The following is a 21,802-nucleotide window of genomic DNA, read 5'->3' on the forward strand; positions in this document are numbered from 1 at the left end:
CGCCCGCGGCACGCACAGCAGCCGCAGCCGCCTCGCGCCCGTTCGCACGGTCGCAGCTCGTGCCGCCTTCTTCTCCTCCTCCTCGTCCTCGCCGCCTCGGCCGCCCCAGCCTCAGACTTCGTGGGTCGGTATCTTCCGGCACACGAGTTCCAGCTGCAGCCGCTCCCCTCTCTCCGTCCTTCCAAAGCCCTTCAGGCCACTCCGGTCTCCTCCTGACCCAGCCCCGCGAAGATGGTGGACCGCGAGCAACTGGTGCAGAAAGCCCGGCTGGCCGAGCAGGCGGAGCGCTACGACGACATGGCCGCGGCCATGAAGAACGTGAGTGTCTCCTCCCCTCCCCCCACGCTTCCCAGTCCCTCTCGGGGACGAGGTCCTTGGGCGGGGAAGGCCCCGGCGAGCCCGCTCTGCCGTCGGCGAGTGCAGGGGAGGGTGCAGCCTAGTGTCGGGGCTCCCCGAGGTTGGGGAAAGGGGCGTCCTGGTGGCGACGCGGGGGATCCCCGGGTGGTGACGCGGCCTCTCGCGGCCGAGTCGCTGGCACTGGGCGGGGTCTCGCGGGGCTGGTTTTGGGAGCCGGGACTATGGGGCAGGGGTCGGGGGGCGTCTCGGGCCTCTCTCCTTCCTCCGGGGGTGCGGGGTGCCGTGCGCATCCTTTGTGCCCATTTCCCCCTCTCCCCAGCCAGCGAGCCAGGCGTGGGGGCGGGGGACCGCATGGATGCGGTTCCTCTTTTTTTTTTTTTTTTCTCCCTGGTGTCTGGGCGGCGCCTTTTCCATTTACTCGGCAGGTCTCCCCCGTTTTCCAAGCACCCCCATCACCCATCCTGGAGCTGCTTCCAGGTTGCCTTCCCCCACCATCACCACCACACACACACACACACCCTGCCCGGCCAGAACCTTTAGAATCTCCCGGGGTGGGGTGCGGGTGTGGGGTGGCTCCTGGTGCAAAATCGAAACCTCGCGGCTCACGTTTTTTCTTAACAAAAGGCTGTTCTTTCTTCATCCTCCCCCGATCTCATCTGCTGGTTTTTAAGGAAAGAGGAGCGGCGGGTGGGGGTTTGGGTGGTGAGGGGGAGACACATTTGTCTGCTGGCGTTTCCATTGATTGTTCTCAATCTGTCATCTCCCATTCCTCTCCCCACCTCCCCCTACAAAAAAAAATGTTCTTGGCACTGAAAAGGGTAGGTATTGCCCTTAAAATAAAGGTGGTGGATTTAGCGGACTGGGATCCCATTTGTGACTATAAGCTGTTTTTTTTTTTTCCCCACCCTCAGGCTTGGTTCTTGAAATTTCTGTAAGTTGAGTGGGGAGGGAGAAATATGTATATACATACACTCAGATCCGATATTGCAAACAAAGCGGTGGTGGGAGGCAGTATCCAGTCATTCCAGAAGATTCTGCATTTGTCATATTGCAGAGCGCCTAGCCTGCCTGGGTGGAGGCAGGGAGGGGTTGTTTTAAAGGGGAAAAGGTCCTTTTTTTTTTTTTTTTTAGCAAAGGTTTTGTGTGTGTGTGTGTGTGAGCCACATTGGAGGTTAGGTTTTGGTGACTTTTAATGCCTCCTCGGGCAGTTGTCGCATTTTATCTGGGCTGCACCATTTTGTCCTGGGGTGGGGGTGGGGACACCACCTTGCCCTCTAATGGCTTGGTGACCAGTTTGCTATCCCGAGAGGGGGAAAAGACAATACGATTCAGTGAAACGTGGAAAAAAAAATGATTGAGGTCTTCTACCGTCTTTATGATTTCACTGCTTATCTTATGTAACAAAGGTTTTACCATGCGTCTCTTGGGGTTGCTGCAGGGTGTACCTCACGGTTAAGTCTTTAGAAGGAGACCTTGTGAGGATCCCAGTCATTCTTGGATACCTGGGCTGGTGCACCAAAGAAGACAAAGCTGGTGCATTCTGATTTATGACAGCTACATGTGTATTACCTCAAAAAATTAAAAAAAAAATGTTACTGAAGAAGAGAATTAGTTTTGAAATGTGGAAATGCTGCTCTGTCAATACATCACCATGGTTTTCATGTCGAATTTGCACTTGTCATCCGTAAGCAATATTGGAAATACCTTCCGTTAGTGTTCTTTGGACTTCTAATTTCCCCCCCCATATTTCTAGTTTTGCAGGAGAGTGAGTGACCTCGCACCTACATCCATAGCAACCCAGTGATGTCACGCACAATGACACAGTGGCTGCAATGCACCTCAGGGCTGGGAGGAGTGTGCACTTGGCCGTGGGCCCAGGGAGTGCAGAAAGTGGCCGGGGAGCACTTGGCCTTCCACCACCCAAGGACTGGCCCAGAAAAGGCCGGGTTCCCTTTTTCACTTGGACGTGCAAATCCCATGACCTCTGGGGAGACCTTCACCCTCGCCTCTTGTGCCTCCACCATTTAGAAGACCATTTAGCATTTATTTTTTTAAAAATTGGGCAATGGTGGAACGGAAGAGTTTTTAGAAATTATGACGTGGTCCCAGCACAGGGGTGGGATGGATGAGATGGAACTTAGATTTATTGCAAATAATCAGCAGCTTTTAAGCAAAAACCTTAACCAATTAGTGTTTCCTGTTGGACTGTTTTCAGGGGCTATTAAGGAATGGAGGGGGGAGCCCTTCACAGAGGATTGGAGGTCAGGATTGGAAAAGCTTCTCCGTCTCTGCTCAGGCCCCTTGACAGAGCAGGGAGGAAAAAAACCATTCCTAAAAAAAAAAAAATCAAGATTTTTGTTTTTCCCCCAAAGCTGTCTTTGTTAACTGAGGAAATAGGTTCACCTCTGACCTTCATTTTCCTCATCTGTGAAATGGGTCAATACCTACTTGAAAAGGTTGCCAGGAGGGTTACATAAGACATGGAGCAGCTGCCCCTCTCCTTCCCAAGTTTATCCAAGTCATCCTGGAGAACTTGGGGAAGCATGAAGAAAAACTCAGTTCTATACCACCACCCAAATGAGTCTCCTAATGCTGAAATTTTAATGAGAAAGGGAGTAGAATTTGAGTTTCCTGAAATTATCCCATGGGTTGAGTTGTATGCAGAATAGTTCAAAATGTTTGAGGAAAATAGAAAGAAAAGATGTTTGATGACAAAAATTTGACATTTGTGTCTTTTTTTTTTTTACGATGTCTATTTTCCATGAACTTTGTGAAAGTATGTATGTATTTATTTATTTATTTATTTATTTATTTATTTATTTATTTATTTATTTATTGTGGTACCAAGATAGATAGCCTGTTCATTCCATTTTCCATGGTCTTGGTTTAAAACATTTTTTAAACATTTTGGGTGGACCATGTGATACCTTCCGCAAGCGTCTGGGGCCCATGTGTTTGAGAAAAGCCCTTAGGGTTGTGAGAAGGCAAGAGGAAGGTGAGGTCTCTGAGGATGTGGGTGAGCCCCTGGGGTTTCCTCCTCTGGGAGACACCCGTCAGTAGCACCCCTACTCCCCAAGTCGCACATTCCATGGTTTCAGTTATCCGCAACCAGTGAAAAGTACTAGATGGAAAATTCCAGCAATATAGTCTATCACTTTGAACGTTTATTGGAGTCTATCATAATTGTTCTGTTTCATTATTCATCTCTTACTGTGCCTCATATTTAGACTAATCTTGATCAGCAGGATGTAGAGAGAAAGACAGTGGTTGTGAGATTTCAGACCATCTGAGGTTCTAGCATCCACTGGGGTCTTGAGGTGTTCCTCTCCACCTTCCCCCTCACCCCTCGCCAGGAAGAGGGACCACCAGGCTGATGGCTTTGGCTTCGCATAGCTCCTTAGGAAGTCAGTCTTCTAAGTAGGGTGGGAGGGAGTGGTGGGAGCAGAGTTTCTGACCTAGTCATTTCCTTTGATTCCTGGGCTAGACAGCTGTAACCTGGAGGGGCTTGTCCAGCAGAGCAAGAGGCTGGCATAATTATTCTAGACCTTTCAAGTCTTCCTGGGAGAATCGGCTCTCTTAAAGAGTCCATTTTTCCGGCCAGCTCTGTCAGGATACTGGATCAATAACCATTACCACTAATGCATGCGGGACTCCACCCGCCCTGGTGAGGTCCCCAAGCAGCCCTGATTGGAGGTCACACGGCTGGGAAGGAGAGGGGTACAGACAGCAGCCTGCTTTCTCTGTCTTGGGTCACAGTGGGTGAAATGGACAGGCAACGGTGTCCTTATAGTTCATTTAAAAAAAAATCCCCTGTGCATCTTTTGAAATAAGTTGGTGCTGGGCGAGTGTACAGCCCTCTGGATTAACTGCATGCCCTGGGTGTAGGTTGTCCCATCCAGCACGTGGGGGACCACTTGATTTATTTATTAAGCCACATGCTAAATTATTGAGAAGAGTGAGTGGAGGAAATACCTTTGTTCTTGTTGGGAGGAAAGTCGCATCACATAAAATTTCTGCATGTCCGATGGAGCGATATTGAGTATGTCCACCCACTGTGCTCATGTGCCCAGCTCAAGAAAGGAGAGGTCACGGAGCGTGGGTCTAGCCTGGGAGGCATGAGAACAGTGCCCCAACGACTGGGGCCGTGACAGCCCTGTCTCCCCCTTGTTTTCTAGCCACTGAACCTCTGCAGTGTCCATCTGAAGAAAGGTCTCCGCTCAGGCTAGATTTTGATTATATTTTCCATTTTCAGAAAAATAGGGAGAGCGTTCACTCAAACAATTTTTCTGAAATCCGAGCCGCCTGTTCATGGTGGGGCGTTGTCTGTCACCCTACCTACGTCTGCTTCTTTCAGGGCCTCCGGCTGGCTTCCTTAAGAACTGTGCCCTGCTGTGGGGGCAGGTCCTCCCTGCAGGATCCGGCAGCAGCTGCCCAGTGTGAACACACAGGCCAGTAGAGGACAACCATGGCCTTGCGCCTTCTTAACCCCTTGTCCTTCAGCCCCCAACGCCTGGAAGAAAAGAATTCTAAAGGAAAAAAAAAAGCATTTATAGATAATGGAAAGCACAGTCTTTGCCCTCTTTTCATAGGTATTTTTGGTGTTTTTGATATATAGATAGACAGACAGCTCCCCTCTGCTGGTTCAGTCCCCTGAGTATCTGAAGCAGCCTAGACTGGGTGAGGCAGCATCCCGGAACCCAGTTTCCAAGCCTGCACCTGATGCCTTGCAGGGTGTGTCTTGGCAGGGAGCCCCATGAGGAGCAGAGTGGCACCTGAGCCCCGAAGCCCCCAACCCAGCACTTTACCATGGGGTGCCATGTCTCAGCCTGGGTGTGTCAAACAGCAGCTGAAAAGCTGCCCCTACTGCCTTTTATTTTTGAAGATGTGCTTACTTAATCTTGTTGGAAAAGCAGGTAACAGAAGGAACAGAGAAAGATCTCCGTCCACTGGTTCACTCCCCAGGTGGCCACCATGGCCAGAGCTGAGCCTATCAGAGGAGCCAGTAGCTCTTTTTTTATTGTTGGAAAGTCAGACACAGAGAGGAAGATCCTCTGTCTGCTGGTTCACTCCCCAAGTGGCTGCAATGGCCGGTACTGAGCCAGTTCAAAACCTGGAGCCTTGAGCCTCGAGCCTCCTCTGGTTCTCCCACATGGGTGCAGAGTCCCAAGGTCTCTGCTGCTTTCCCAGACTACAAGTGGAGAGCTTGGTGGGAAGCAGAATGGTGGGATTAGAACCAATGCCCATATGGAATCCCAGCACATGGAAGGTGAGGACTACAGCCACTAGGCTATTGCGCCAGGCCCCACCGTAGCTTTTCACTGGTCTCCCATACAGTTGCAGGGTCCCAAGGAATTTGGCCATCCCCCATTGCTTTCCTAAGCTAGGAAGCTGGATGAGAAGTGGAGCTGCCAGGACATGAACCATTGCCAACATAAGATACCAGTGCTTGCAGAGAGAGGATTAGCCCGTTGAGCCACAGTACCACCCCCATCCTTGTTTTCTTTTTTTAAAAGATTTTATTGGAAAGGCAGATTTTGCAGAGAGATGGAGAAACGAATCTCTACTGGTTCACATCCCAAATGGCTCCATTGTCTGGAGCTGAGCTGATCTGAATGAAAACCTGTTGCTTGAAGGTAGAGGATTAGTCAATTGAGCCATTACACAAGGCACCTCTTTTTCTTGTTTTAAGATTTGTTTGTTGGGGCCCAGCAGCATGGCCTAGCGGCTAAAGTCCTTGCCTTGAAAGCCCCGGGATCCCATATGGGCGCCGGTTCTAATCCCGGCAGCTCCACTTCCCATCCAGCTCCCTGCTTGTGGCCTGGGAAAGCAGTCGAGGATGGCCCAATGCATTGGGACACTGCACCCACGTGGGAGACCCGGAAGAGGTTCCAGGTTCCCGGCTTCGGATCGGCGCACACATCGGCCCGTTGCGGCTCACTTGGGGAGTGAATCATCGGACGGAAGATCTTCCTCTCTGTCTCTCCTCCTCTGTGTATATCTGGCTGTAATAAAATGAATAAATCTTAAAAAAAAAAAAAAAAAAAAAGATTTGTTTGTTGGAGTCTGGCATGATAGCTCAGCGGCTAAAGTCCTTGCCTTGAACGCACCAGGATCCCGTATGGATGCCGATTCCAATCCCGGCAGCCCCACTTCCCATCCAGCTCCCTGCTTGTGGCCTGGGAAGGCAGTCGAGGATGGCCCAAAACCTTGGGACCCTGCACCCACATGGGAGACCCAGAAGAAGCTCCAGGCTTTGAATCAGCTCAGCTCCAGCTGTTGCGGCCAGTTAGGGAGTGAACCAACAGGCAGAAAATCTTTTTGTCTCCTTCTCTCTCTATAAATCTTCTTTTCAATAAAAATAAATAGGTCTTGAAAAAAATTTTTCTTCTAATTTGTTTGAAAGGCACAGTAGGGGAAGATGACTTCCCCCTGCCAGTTTACTCCCTGAATACAGAGGAGCATATCCCTGGTCTCCCACATGGGTGCAAGACTGTGCAGTTGGGCCATCTTACACTGTTTTCCCAGATACTCTAGCAGGAAGCTAGATGGGTAGTGAGCAGCCGCGACTTACTGGGGTGCCCATGTGCAGTGCTGGCCTTACAAGTGGCTCCCCAACTTGGCTGTGGCACATCACAAGCCCTAGATAGGTATTTTGCATCTGCTGATTCGCTCCCCCAAATGGCTGCAGTGTTTAGCAATGGACCTGCCTGTCTGGAATTCTCTGGGGTCTCCCACATGGGAGTAGGAGCCCATGCACCTGGGCCGCCTTCTGCCTTCTCAGGCACATTAGTAGGGAGCTACCTGGACTCAAACTGGTGCCTCTCAGGAATGCTGGCATTACAGGTGCCACAACACCCTCCCCCATCCTGCCTCTACCTTTTCTAAGCTATTTCACTGTGGGGGTCATAAAGTCGTCTAGGTTAAAGAAACTACCAAAAGCTGATGCCCAATGGCCTTTGTTCTCATGGTAAATTTTTTTTTGAAGATTTATTTATTTTTATTGAAAAGTCAGATATACAGAGAGGAGGAGAGACAGAAAGATCTTGCATCCAATGATTCACTTCCCAAGTGACCGCAATGGCTGGTATTGCGTCGATCAGAAGCTGGGAGCCTGGTGGCATGGCCTAGCAGCTAAAGTCCTGGTCTTGAACGCGCCAGGATCCCATATGGGCACCGATTCTAATCCCAGCAGCTCCACTTCCCATCCAGCTCCCTGCTTGTGGCCTGGGGAAGCAGTTGAGGACAGCCCAATGCTTTGCGATCCTGTGCCTGCATGGGAGACCTGGAGGAAGTTCCTGGCTCCGGATCAGCGCACCCACCAGCTATTGCGCCCACTTGGGGAGTGAATCATTGGATGGAGAATTTTCCTCTCTATCTCTCCTCCTCTGTGTATATTTGACTTAGTAATAAAAATAAATAAATCTTAAAAAAAAATTTAAAAAGCCGGGGGCCAGGAGCTCTTCCGGGTCTCCCACGCGGGTACAGGGTCCCAGTGCATTGGGCCATCCTCGACTGCTTTCCCAGGCCACAAGCAGGGAGCTGGAAGGGAAGTGGAGCTGCCGAGATTAGAACTGACACCCATATAGGATTCGGGCACGTTCGAGGCCAGGACTTAGACCGCTAGGCCACGCCGCCTGGCCCAAGAAAGTGTTAATTTTAACATAAACAAAGTCCATTTACTTAAATCAAAGAGTGTAGACTCGTTTTATGTTTCTAGATTGACTTATTTACTTGAACTACTTAGGTTTTTCATCTAGTGCCCGAATGACCACAACAACTGGAGTAGGTGAGGCCGGACAAGGAGTCTGGAGCTGCTTCTGGGGTCTCCCATATTGGTGCAGGGGCCCAAGTATGTGGGTCATCCCCTGCTGATTGGAAGTGACAGCAGCCGGAACTTGAACTGGCGCCCATATGGGATACTGCTATTGCAGGCCACAGGTTTACTGCAGCACTGGCCTTGGCTTGTAGATTTTTAATAAGGTAAGAAATTCCCGATAAATCATTGGTCCTGCTATGCATGGGCCTTAGTCTCTCAGCCTTTGGAAAGATCTAAAGGCAGACTTGGTGAGGAGGACCCCAGGCACGTGACTTGTGTCACTGGAGTTGGGTGTCTGAGCTGGGAGCGAGATGGTGATGGCAGTGACCAGCTGAACAACAGGTAGGAACGGGCGCCAAGGATGAGTCCCAGAGTGAGAGTGGCTGCAGTGGAGTAGAGGTACTTGGGAAGGTTTGATGAGATGCTGGGCTCCTTTTAAAGATCTTACTGATTTGGAAGACAGGGAAGAAGACAGAAAATGCCCTGTCCACTGGTTGACTTCCCAAATGCCTCTAGCAGGAGCCATCACCTGCTGCCTCCTAGGGAAGGAATTTGGCCCTGAGTGGAATGGGGACTCAGGTTCAAGAATTGATACGGGCTGTCGGGTTTTAACCCCTGTGTCAAAAGCTTGCACCCAGTTCTGTTGCTTCAGGGAAGCTCTTGGGTTTCAGGAACCTTGATGTAGCAGAGCTGCTTGGGATGCTGCTGGCACGTTAGGGCGGTGAAAATGAACCTCAGCATTTTTTGCCGCATTGCTTCTGAACAGACCTGTGCCTGGAACCTTCTGAGGTGAAGCAGCCAAGTGGTCTGTCAGCAGTGGGCAGGCAGCGGCAGGTGGGTATTTTCAGATGGTGCCCGCTGTCTGCGGAAACCCTGCAGCTAGCTGTGAGAAACCAGGCAGGTGAGCATTAGCGGAAAAGGGGAAGAACAGTAGACAAGGACACTTCTGGGCAAAGAGACTTAGCGGGCCGGGGTGGGCAAGTGTTTAGGCAGAGAATTTTCTAGAACATTTTGGAGTTAAAGATGCTGTGCTTTTCAAAGGGGACCTGTTTTTGGAATGATGTGATTAATGGGACTGGCCGGAGAAGTTTGAAATATAGGCTTTAGGATGCTAGGAATGAAGAGCGAACAGCATTGCGGAGACCCCAAATGAAGGACCCCCCCCCCCAGCATTGCTATCACCTCTTTGCCTTTTCTGCTGGAAGCAGCCTCAGTGACCTCCCATCACTGTTTTGTGTCTTCAGGGGCTGAATAAGTCCTGTAGGTTAATTCCCCTGATTTTTTTGTTGCTTTTATTTTGGCTGTTTCCATTGTGAGTATTACCGGGGCTGTTGCTTCAAGTGCGATATACATATTAAGACTTGGACCCAAAAGAAGCCTTGCTGGACAAACATCTAAAAACTTCTTAGAATGATCCTTAAGGTTCTTGGAGCCATCCCCAATTTGTTGGGTGTTGTCTCTTGTTTTTGGTTGGTTGTTTTCTAAAATCTGCTTTTTTTGAAAGGCAGAACAAAAGGGATACAATGAGAGAGAGAGAGAGATTGACGAATCCATCTTCCATCCGCTGGTTCACTCCCCAGAAGGCCACAACAGGAAAGGCTTGGCCATGCTGATGCTGGGGGCCTGCGGCTTCATCTGGTGCCTCCTGCATGGGTGGCAAGGGCTCGGCTCCTTATGCCATCTTCTGCCTTATTGGGAAACTGGATCAGAAGCAAAGCAGCAAGGACTGCAACCATTGCAAGCGATGGCTTTACTCAGTGTGCTCCCATGGTGCTGACCTGACCCCTCCTGAAAGTTTTGAAATACTTGAGTATTGCAAATGCCTGCTGGAAAATTCAGAAGGTGCCCACTGCTTTGAGTGTGAAGCTGTGGAGAGGTCACACAGCTAGCTTGTGTAAGGCAGGACTGTCACTGTTTTGTTTTTTTTTTTAACTAATGGAGAGTTTCAAACATTAAAAATGAGGAAGAATAAATATTACAAAAGCCCTCCACACATCCATCTTCCCTGTTTTTCCCCCCATTGGCAGCCAGTCATCTTGTATATTTTGTGTTAACTACATTTTGAAGAGATGGGTTGTTTTTGTTTCCATTAATTTGAAGGTCAGGGCTTTTCCATCTACTGGTTTGCTCCCCCAACTGTCCACAACAGTCAGGGTTGCGTCAGCCTAAACTACAAGGAGCATGAAACTCCATCTGGGTGGTAGGGCTCCCAGCCCTTGAGCCATCGTCTGCTGTGTGTATTGGTAAAGAAGACTGGTTAGGGCCCTGCGTGGTAGCCTAGTGGCTAAATGCTCACCTTGCATGTCCCCTGGGATCCATATAAGTGCCGGTTCGTGTCCCGGCAGCTCCGCTTCCCATCCAGCTCCCTGCTTGTGGCCTGGGAAAGTAGTCGAGGATGGCCCAAAACCTTGGGACCCTGCACTCTTAAAGATTCATTTATTTTCATTGCAAAGTCAGATATATATAGAGAGAGAGAAAGAGAAAAGACGGGAAGATCTTCCATCTGCTGATTCATTCCCCAAGTGGCTGCAGCATCCAGAGCTTCGCTGAGCTAAAGCCAGGAGCTTCTTCTGGGTCTTCCATGTGGGTGCAGGGTCCCAAGAACTTGGGCCATTGTCTGCTGCTTTCCCAGGCCACAAGCAGGGAAGTGGGACAGCCAGGACATGAACTGGCACCCATGTGGGATCCTGGCGCAGGCAAGGCGAGGACTTTTAGACAATCAGCTACCACACCAGTCCTGGAAAACAAGTGTTTAAGTCCATCAAAAAAGGAGGTGTAGTGGCTTAAGCTGCTGCATAGCATCCTGGCCTGCCTGGGATCTTGAGACCGCCTCCCAGTGTAGCTTCCTGCCGACGTGCACCCTGGGAGGCAGCAGGTGATGGTGTGCAGGTGCGTGGGTTCTTGTCAGTCACGTAGGAGATGCAGATGGAGCTCCTGACGGCTTGTAGCGGCTCCAGCTAGGGCAGCCTGTGATGGTGCAGACTTCTGGCAGAGGAGCTGTGTGCCTGCCTTGCCTTCCCCAGCCATTATCTGTCCTTCTGCCTTTCAGATAAATGAACAGCCTGAAAAAGCAGGGCAGGTCTTTGGCGCAGCAGCTGAGTCACTGAGTGGTTTCCTGCATGCTGTGTCAGATTCCAACCCTGTCCCGTCAGGGAGGTGGCAGGTGACGGCTCAAACAGTTGGGTCTGTGGCACCCCTGTGGAAGACCCTTCTGGCTTTGGCTTGCCCCAGCCCTGATGGGCATCGGGGTATGAACCAGTGCCTGGGAAGGGCCCTGTCCTTCCTTTCATACAAATGGTAACTTGCTTTCTGAACATTTGTGGGAGGTTGTGTTCTGTTGGAGCCATGGAGGTCCCCTCCAAAGGCAGAGCAGTCAGAAGAGAACATTGTAGTCCCAGAGGGCATCAGGGGAGCTTTCCTAGGGAAGGGGCCCTGAACAGTGGTCTCTGGGGGTGTTTGGGAATGGCCGGAGGCAGAAATGTCCAACTGCAGGTTCCATACAGGATGCACCCGTGGCTTGCTGTCACTCAGGCTTCGCTCAGGCTGTGTGTGTGTGTGTGTGAGGGATTAGCAGGAAGTCTGCCGATGTTAATGGGAACTGATTCCTCTGAGTCTTCCGGAGTGTGTGTTTATTCCTTAAGCCAGGGAAGGTCATCTTGGGCACGAGGAAGACCACAGGAAGCAGGGCAATGGGGTTAGAGGGCTGGAAGGCAGAGGGAGGGTAAGGAGGCAGCCACGGCCGTCCAGGCTTAAGGGAGGGGCACCTGACAGGCAAGGGGAGGCAGCTTAGAGGAAAAGGATGTCTGTGGTGAGGGTGAGGAGGAGGCCATGTGGTAATGGGCTGTGATCCTGGCCGTGTGTGGAAAGATGCCCCAGGGCCCATCTGGCCTGGTTACCGATTACTGTGCTGACAGCCTTGGAGTGGTGCTGGCGGTTCCTTGGTGAGTCAGTGAGCAGTGAACAAGGACTAGGCCTGCTGCTGAGCAGGCGGATCTGCCAGCTGGGGGTACTCTGCAGAGCCATGCCTGGCGTGGTGGGAAGGCCCCAGCTTCCGCATGCTGCCAGGCACCATTTATTGGCACAGAAGTGGTGTTCGGGATGAGCAACAGGCAGCAAGTGGAGAGTGATCTGAGGAATGTCAACAGGTGTGTTTCCAGCACTGGGGAGCAACCAGGAAAGCCTTTGTCTGCCATGCTGGCATCCCGTAGAGTGTGCCAGTTTGGGTCCTGGCTGCTGTACTTGGAATCTGGTTCCCTCCTGATGCCATGAGTAGAGTGGCAGAGGTGGCTCAGGTGCCTGGGTCCCTGCCGCCGCTGCGGGAGGCCGGGGTGGAGCTCGGCTTTCAGCCTACTCGTGTCCCGGCTGCTCTCCAAGTACATAAATGATGACCAGAGTGCGTGTATCACTGCCCAGTGTACCCTGACTGTAGCCATCAACTGTCTCACCTTGTCAGCCTTGATTTTTTTTTTTAATTTGGCAAGATTTATGTATTTATGTGTAAGGCAGAGTTAAGGAGAGAGAGCTTCATCTGCTGGTTCATTACTGATGCTGAAATTGGCAACCATATGGGATGCTGACTGCTGTGATGACTCGGCGTGCCCAGTTCTCCAGATTTCTTTGTAGAACCTTGATTGTGAAGGAAACAAGATGAGATTGAAAGACATGGTTCGTTACACCTAAATTTAGGCTCTGTGTGAAGAGCAGGAGTGGGAGGGGGATGCAGCCCTGTGGGGCCATGAAGGTGGCCCTGACATGAGGAAGGCCTGCGGTTGACACCAGGTCCCAGGTGTGTGCCCTGGGATGACAGGGAGGGCGGGCTTGAGGTGGCTGGGGTCAGGATGTTGTGATGCAGAAAGGAGTAGTTGTGGTAGGATTTCCTTGACTTTTTCACTCCAAGCCGGAGTTGTTGAATCTGTGGGGAAGTAAAAGTCTCCCGTTTTCAGGTTTGCTGTGGGTGGCAGTGAACATGAACTCTGGTCTTCCTCCTTGTTTTGGGAGGGGGTGCTGAGGACCACTGAGTCACCTGGGAGCCCTTCAGGGGGGAGGGCCTGCAAGAGCTGGCTCAGTACGCGGCCACAGAGCACTCCCCTCTGTCATGAGGCAGTGTGCGGGCTGGTGAGCTCATCAGACGACGGGGCCAACAGCCCACTGCCAGGTGCATCTACAGGCTCCACAAACTGTGCTAGAGAAGCAGTTTGTAATGACTTTCGTTGACATTTGATTTGCTTACCACACAATTTTAAGCATATGATTTTTTTTTTTTTTTTAGTGGCCCAGACTTGCATAACCATCACCACAGTACACTTTAGAACATTTTTTTTAAACGATTTATTTTTGTTGCAAAGTCAGATACACAGAAAAGAGGAGAGACAGAAGAGCTTCCGTCCGATGATTCACTCCCCAAGTGAGAGCAATGGCTGGTGCTGCCCTGATCTGAAGCCAGGAGCCAGCAACTTCCTCCAGGTCTCCCATACGGGTACAGAGTCCCAAGGCATTGGGCCGTCCTGGCTGTTCTCCCAGGCCACAAGCAGGAAGCTGTATGGGAAGTGGAGCTGCCGGGATTAGAACTGGCACCCATATGGGATCCCGGGGCTTTCAAGGCGAGGACTTTAGCCGTTGGACCACCACGCTGGGCTCATTTTAGAGCATTTTTTTTTAAAGATTTATTTATTTTATTACAAAGTCAGATATACAGAGAGGAGGAGAGACAGAGAGGAAGATCTTCCATCCGATGATTCACTCCCCAAGTGAGCCACCACGGCTGGTGCTGTGCCGATCCGAAGCTGGCAAACCAGGAACCTCTTCTGGGTCTCCCACGTGGGTGCAGGATCCTAAAGCCTTGGGCCGTCCTCGACTGCTTTCCCAGGCCACAAGCAGGGAGCTGGATGGGAAGTGGAGCTCCTGGGAATAGAACCGGCGCTCATATGGGATCCCGGTGCGTTCAAGGCGAGGACTTTAGCCGCTAGGCCACGCCACTGGGCCCTAGAGCATGTTTAATGATGTAGAAGAACAAGCTTATTTTGCTGTGCAGCCACACCTTCCCGCTCCCTAGAAAACCAGCCATTTCCCTCCTCAGCCTAACTTTGTGTTTGCGTAGATGCATCTCTTGGATATTTCATATAACTCAAGTCATACGGTATGTGGTGGGCTTTGATATGGCAGAATGGTCTCCAGGGTGTCGAGGTGGTGTGTACTAGATGCCGAAGTGGACAGTCCGGGGTTTGGCTAGACACTGCACTGCCTACTCCTCATGCTGTGGCTGCTGACATAAGTTCATGACTGCATGTTAGGTCTAATGCTGCTGTGAACATTTGTGCACGGGATTTTCAGTTTTGTTTATTCAAAAGGGAGAGGAAAAGTGGTTCTGCATATGCTGATTTCCTCCCCCAAAATGGTTTGCCACAGCCCATCCAGGCTGAAGCTTGGAGCCTTGAACCCGATGCCAGGCCCTCTGGGAGAGGATGCCAGTCTCCCAGGGGGCAGCTGAGCCTGCTGCACCCCAACTTCCTCCCCAACCTGCGATATCTTGCATACTCTGTTGTGCGTCGAGCTGGGAGTGGAGGTGCTGCGTCTTGCGGTACGGTGATGTCACCTTCAGAGGTGGGGCTGCGCTCCTTGGCCTGGGCAAGCTGCCAGGAAGGGCAAGCTGTACAGCCAAGACACACTTGAGATGACACTTGAATGGAAAGCATGTGGAATTTAGACCCAGTAAGTTTAGGTACTGAGAAAGAAGGGTAGGCTACCACCTGCTGGTTCACTCCCCACCTGTGGGGCCAGGCTGGCCTGATGCTGGGAAGTCAGGAGCTCAAGTAGGGTCTCCCACATGGGTGACAGTCCCCAACTGCTCAGCAGTCACCACTGTCTCTGAGGAGCTGGCACAGGGATTGGAGCTGGGAGTTGAATCCCAGCAGTGGAGTGAGAGTCGTGCACAGCCTAGTTGTCTGCTAAAAATTTTCTTTGAAATTCATCTGCATCTTACTTTGAAAGCGAAAAGAGACAAAAACTTTTTATGTGCTGGTCCACTTCTCAGGTTCCCTCAGCAGCCAGGGGCTGGACCAGGCTAGAGCTGCGAGCCGGGAACTCTGTCTCATAGGTGGCACAGAGCCAAGTACTTGGGCCTCCCGGAGTGTGCCTGAGCAGGAAGCTGGGGCCGATGGCAGAGGCAGACACTGGATAAGAGGCCAGAAGGACGCCATGCTAGAGTTTTTACAGAATTGTGTGTGGTGGGTTTTGCTTTTTTTCTTTTTGTAAAGATTTATTTATCTTCACATGAAAGGCAAACTCATAGAGACAAAGATCTGTCAGCTAGTTCACTCCCCAGTAATTGCCACAATGTCCAGAGCTGAGTGGATCCAAAGCCATGGTGGCAACCCCAGAAGTATATTTTTTAAAAAGGATTAATTCAAATATCCTGTTGAATAAGTCAGCAGTTGTCTTGGACGTTTATCTTCTTGAGGAGTTTTAAGGCTCTTGATCAGCGGAGACGGTTGGAGATGACCTGGTCTTTCCAGGACCTTGGGTGAACTGGTCAGCTTTCAGAGAACCTGAAGCGGGCAGATCTCGGATGGGGAAGCTGTCCCCTGGGTCCTCCCCCGGGAGAATGGCTGACACAGCCATGTAGGGCCCACTAAGCAGTCTTTCTTTATTTGGAAGGGGGAGACTGAGAGAGCGGTCTTGCATTGCTGTTTCCACTCTGCAGACGACCACAGCCAGGGCTGGGCCAGGCTGGAGCCAAGAAGCAGGACTTCGTTTGTGTTCCAAGTACTTGGACATCTTCTCAGCCCATTAGGAGGAGGTTGGATCAGAAATGGAGCTGGGCCCGGCATGGTAGCCTAGTGGGTAAAGTCCTCATCTTGCACACATTTGTATCCCATATGGGTGCCGGTTCTTATCCTGGCAGGTCTCTGCTTATGGCTTAGGAAAGCAGTACAGGACGGCCCAAGGCCTGGGAGACCCCGAAGAGGCTCCTGGCTCCTGGCTTCACATTGGCTCAGCTCTGGCCATTGTGGCCACTTGGGGGAGTGAATCGGTGGACGTAAGATCTTTCTGTCTCTCCTTCTCTGTATATCTGATTTTCCAATATAAATAAATAAATCTTTAAACAAAGAAGAAGAAATGGGCAACTAGGACTTGAACCTGTGCTCTTCTGGGATACTAGCAAGCAGCAGCTTAACCCTCTGTGCCACAGGCAGGTGCTGGCCCCCTCAGGCCACAGGCCTTTTAGAGCTGATGGCTCTTCCCTCTGACTTGGTTCTTCACTGGCAGGGAGTGCCTGGGCACCTTCCAAGTGCGCTCGAGTTACTGTACTAAAGGTGAGGGTGGCCTTTAGCAATCCTCGTGTTCCCATTTGTCTGTGGCAAGTGGGTGCCCTGGGCACAAATGCCTGCTGCTGCCTGGGGACCAACCTAGCTCCCCGCGGGAGGAGCCCTGACCTAGCGGTGTCATGTTGCAGTGAGGTCACTAGAACCTTAAATAGTTCTTGGTTCTTGAAACAGGGACGGCATGATTGAAGGGAAAGGCCAGAACTTGATCCTCGTGGCCTTCAGCTGCAAGGCGGCCTTGGCATCTGTGCAGGCACTGAGCAGAGCTAGAGTCTCGTCCTGTACCTGCCTTGGGGGCCCTGAGGAGCTGGGCTGGGGAGCTTCTCCCGGGCCATGTGCTAGCTGTGCCTCATGCAGTGGCTGTGTACCCTGCAGGAGAGGAGGCAGGGAGAAGAGCCCCTCGGTGCACTCCCTGAGGGGGAGAAGCCTGTTAGTGGGCATGCGGTGGCCTCCTGCAGGGTGGGAGTGCACGAAGATGACCAGGGTGCTCGGGCAGTGGCACACAGGTCACTCTCACTTGGCACCAGGGGTGGGTTAGGGCTGCGCGCAGGGCCCTCCGGGGTGAGAGACTGCCCGCTGCCTGACTCTAGAAGGGCACGCGCCCTCGGGAGCACCTTTCCTGGGCCTCCTCCCTCTCAGACCACGTGGGGCACGCCAGCCAAGGCAGGAAGGGGAGGAAGGGTCCCAGGAAAGCGTGCTGGTGGGGGGTTGTTGAGAGAGAGAGACCATAGTGTATTCTGGAGGCTGTGCATTGCATGCATTAGTAAGCCAAGCGTAGGCAAAGAATGAATTGCAAAAACTGGTTATTTGACTCCTTTTCTCATCATCTCTGAGCAGCTAGATTATACTTGACATAGTGACTGCAACCTTTTTCTCTAAGCTTGCCCCCGGCCCCCTTTATAAAAGTGGAATATAGTAACTGATGCAGCTTGTGGAGAAATGTGGATATCCCAGACACCCCCAGATTAGATCAGGATATCCTTCAGATCATGTTTCCTGGTTCTGCACCTGTGCAAAGGCCCACCATCATCAAGTTCTTGGGGGTATGGGGTCAGTGGGGTAGGTCGGCATCTTAAGTTTTTTTTTTTTTAAGTGTTTTTATTTAAAGGCAGAAGTCCACAGAGAAGTAGAGACAGAATAGTCCATCTACTGGTTCACTGTACAAATGACTACAAGGTCCAGAACTGGGCTGATACAAAGCCAGGAGCCAGGTGCTTCTTCTGGGTCTCTTACGTGGGTGCAGGAGCCCAGAGACTAGAGCCAGCACCCATATGGGATGCCAGCACTGTAGGCAGAGGCTTAGCCTATTATGCCATAGTGCTGGCCTCCAAAATAATTTTTTAACTCATTTCTCTTTTAAAATATTTATTTTATTAGAAGATTTAGAGATAAGGAGAGACAGAGAGGAAGATCCTCCATCCGCTGGTTCATTCCCCAACTGGCCACAACAGCCAGAGCTGAGTCGATCTGGAGCCAGGAGCAGCTTCTGAGTCCTCCCACACAGGTGCTGGGTCCGAAGGCTTCGGGCCAACCCCTGTTATTTTCCCAGGCCACAGGCAGGGAGCTGGAAGGGAAATGGAGCAGCTGGGATATGAACTGGTGCCCATATGGAATCCTGGTGCATGCAAGGCAAGGATTTTAGCCACTGGGCTGCCACACAAGGCCCTAAAATAATTTAGATTTTTTTTTTTTTAATTAGGCAGATCAGATTTATGGAGAGAAGACAAAGACCTTTCAGCTAATGGTTCACTCTCCAAATGGCCACAGTGGCTGGAGCTGAACCAATCTGAAATGAGGAGCTTCTCCTGGGGGTCTCTCTCTGTGTGCGGGGACGCATTCCCTTGGGCCGTTCTGCTTTGCTTTTCAAAACCACAAGCAGGGAGCTGAAAGACAAGTAGAGCAGCTGAGACTCAAACCAGTGCCCATATGGGATGTAGTCGCCTGCAGCGTGAGATTTTAGCCTTTGAGCCATTACACTAGGCCCTAAAATAAATCTTCAAAAAATATATATAAGCTTGTTGTAGTTTAAAAAAAAAATTGTGATATCCTTGCATAGACTACCCCCTGCCCCATAATACACATTTCCATGATTCTTTTGAAGGTCCTGGTGTGTTGTGGTTGATCCACATCAGGAACAGTGAGGACTCAGAGGGAGGTAGTCGATATAACTGCGGGTGACATCATAGAGGCCAGCCCGCCTGGGACCTTGGCTGTGCGATGAGTGGCAGGAGTGTTCTCCAGCTAGGGCAGAGGAGCAGCCGCATGCAGTGTGCTGCTCAAGGACTGAGACAGCGAGGCCGGGGGCGGGGCTGGGTAGGTTACATGGCTTGCTGGGACTCAGCTGTTGAGTTAGTAAATGAGGTTTAGGCCACGGGAACTGCAGTTAACCAGAGGGGTGGCGCTGAGTGACCTGGGACAGGCAGGAGCGATAGTGCTGTCCTTTGTGTAAGTGACTGCAAGTGGTTGTCGGGCACCCGAAATGTGATGTTGAGGACTTCATTTATTGTTGGCATTTTGATGAGACATGCCTGTATTGGAAGTCACCCTCATTCTTGCCAGCCCCTCACTCAGCTCGAAGTGTTCCTCCCTTCGGTGTTCCTAATTGTGTTTTTGCACATGCTCCTACGAGCACCTGATGCCTGAGCTGCTAAAATATTGCAGTGGGCAGTCCCAGCACCGTCCCCCAGATAGGATCACCTTTCAGAGGCTGTTATGCCCACCGTAGTCTTCACATACAATCAGAAAAGCCCATGTGAGCATAAGCAGTCAAGTTGAAATTGATTCAGTGTTTGTTCGCCAAGAGTGGGGTTAACTGCGCAAGCTTAGGAGGGAGCCAGCATTCTGTTTCCACAAAAAATTGCCAAGGAATGGAGTGTCAGCCGTGTACACTTAGAAAATCTGTAGGTCTGGTGTGTTTAATGTCACATGAGAAATTTGACCTTGTGCACTTCAAACGGGCTTGTTACCTGAGAGCTCAGCTCGACAGCTCGCTAGAACAGCCTGCAGCGGAGACACGAACATCCTCCTCTGGGAGGAAGCTGGGGGCTACAGGATCCCCCGGTTGCATGCTTCCCCTTCTGTGCTGCTCATCCACCTGCAGCCCTCCGACCCCCAGGTTCTCCTGTGCATGTTGGATCGTGAGCAGTGAGGCTGTCAGAGCTGAGGGCGTCTGTCCCTAACCACGCTCTCTCCTTGCCCCCTACCAGGTCACAGAGCTCAATGAGCCGTTGTCCAATGAAGAACGCAACCTGCTCTCCGTGGCCTACAAGAACGTCGTCGGGGCGCGCCGCTCCTCCTGGCGAGTCATCAGCAGCATTGAGCAGAAGACGTCCGCCGACGGCAATGAGAAGAAGATCGAGATGGTGCGTGCGTACCGTGAGAAGATCGAGAAGGAGCTGGAGGCCGTGTGCCAGGACGTGCTGAGCCTGCTCGATAACTACCTGATCAAGAACTGCAGCGAGACCCAGTACGAGAGCAAGGTGTTCTACCTGAAGATGAAAGGGGACTATTACCGCTACCTGGCTGAGGTGGCCACCGGCGAGAAGCGGGCCACCGTGGTGGAATCCTCGGAGAAGGCCTACAGCGAGGCGCATGAGATCAGCAAGGAGCACATGCAGCCCACGCACCCCATCCGCCTGGGCCTGGCCCTCAACTACTCCGTGTTCTACTACGAGATCCAGAATGCGCCCGAGCAGGCGTGCCACCTGGCCAAGACGGCCTTCGACGACGCCATCGCCGAGCTGGACACCCTCAACGAGGACTCCTACAAGGACTCAACCCTCATCATGCAGCTGCTGCGCGACAACCTCACGCTCTGGACGAGCGACCAGCAAGACGACGACGGTGGCGAGGGCAACAATTAAGGCCCCAGGTGGACTCGCAGCGCACGCGGATGCTACTACTGCAGTCTTTATTTTTTTCCCATGAGTTGGGGGTCGGGTGGGGGAGGGAGAGGGAGGGCTAACCTTCCCAGGGAGAAACCCACGACCTGTCCTGTCTTGGATCGCCTCTTTGACATTTTTGCCAAATTACCACTAGTGGAAAGTCAGGCTAGCCGTGCTGGTGTGGGAGGAGCAGCCTCCCACGGGCCCACGGACTGCTCTGTAGATGGATGTGAGTGGAGCTGTGTCTAAGTTAACTTATTGCTAGGAAGAAGGGTTTAAGACGAAAAGTAAGCCTCAGTGGAGTGGCCCTCACTCAGTAAGTTCTGTGGTTCCAGTAAGGACTTCTCTGTACATACGCTCTTGTCTTAAGTTTCTGGTACTTTCCATCTCATCTCTTTGAGCTGTGTGTGTTTTCAGGGTGTGCTCTACCTACCAGACAGGGAGACGGCCTGAACCCCAAACGCACAGACCCTAAGGAACGTGAGGTGCGTGCCTCCTGATGGTTTAGGCCTGGTTGGTTTTCGGCAGTCTTGGATGAGTTGACAGTATTAACACTAAATTGCAGTTTACAGTATTTCTACATTACAGCCATATGTAACATCAAGCCATCAACTGTGTGTTTTTCTTTGCTAGTTATTTTGGCTTCACATCCTTGTCCTGCCTTCTCCGGGTCGGTTTTGCTGTTTTCTCTGTCTCCCCAAGACTGGCCTGAGGAGAACCAAAGCTACATCAGGCTTGGCAGCAGGTGCTCAGCAGGTGGCTGTGGGAATTTTTTTTTGGGGTGGGGGGGTCCTTCTTTCCTCTTAAGGTAAATTCACCACACACACAAAAAAATTATTGATCATTTTAATAGAAACATAAAACACCACAAAAATTGAGAAAATTCAGGTCTGTATGTCATTTCTTGTTGATTTTTTTCGGAGAAGGTCCTGCTTTTGAAGCAGCCACCAACCCACCCCATCCCCCTTCCTCCCTGCTGGCGCCATAGGCTCCCTCCGTCTTCCCCACTTGTCCCTGGTGCCTCGGGGCCCACAGCCGGGCCCAGAAAGCTCCGGAGTGAGTTGGTGGGGTGGGGTGTGAAAATTCAGGTGCTAGGAGAACCTGACAGGAGGGGCTCGGTCTCTTCATCTCTGCCTCGTTCGTGTCTGTTCTCCTACCTGAAAAGCAGGAAGGGAAACCAAGTCATTGCCAGGTGACAAGCAGGGCTTCACGATGATCTTGGGTTTTTGGTTTGCTTGTTTTTGATTATTATTTTTCGGAAAATAGGATTAAAAGATGAGTTAATTTTGGAGCACAAGATCCTGAAACCCATGCCTACTACCTTCTGAGAAAAATTCATGGAAAAATGCATGTTATCTTTTAGTTCCATTTCCCCCACACACACCTTGAAATGGCAATGTCGACTCGAGTTTTCAAGCAGTTTA

At 51.3% G+C, this 21,802-nt stretch overlaps 1 protein-coding gene across 1 annotated transcript; it reads left to right on the forward strand.

The window, feature by feature from the left end:
- The first annotated feature begins 2 nt into the window (after nt 1–2).
- On the forward strand, nt 3–20,982 carry YWHAG (tyrosine 3-monooxygenase/tryptophan 5-monooxygenase activation protein gamma). The gene is made up of 2 exons (XM_004586982.4): nt 3–318; nt 19,701–20,982. Exons 1-2 carry the CDS (start codon nt 232–234, stop codon nt 20,355–20,357), a joined length of 744 nt encoding a protein of 247 aa, XP_004587039.1. The 5' UTR covers nt 3–231; the 3' UTR covers nt 20,358–20,982.
- Nucleotides 20,983–21,802: the final 820 nt, after the last annotated feature.

The sequence above is a fragment of the Ochotona princeps genome, chromosome 24, assembly GCF_030435755.1.
Source record: "Ochotona princeps isolate mOchPri1 chromosome 24, mOchPri1.hap1, whole genome shotgun sequence".
Lineage (NCBI taxonomy): Eukaryota > Metazoa > Chordata > Mammalia > Lagomorpha > Ochotonidae > Ochotona > Ochotona princeps.

Bases quoted from the DNA above. Each gene is read 5' to 3' on its own strand.
- YWHAG (XM_004586982.4), top strand. From the start codon at position 232: ATGGTGGACCGCGAGCAACTGGTGCAGAAAGCCCGGCTGGCCGAGCAG. The intron at 319-19,700 runs GTGAGTGTCTCC...GCCCCCTACCAG, and splicing joins TGGCCGCGGCCATGAAGAAC to GTCACAGAGCTCAATGAGCC.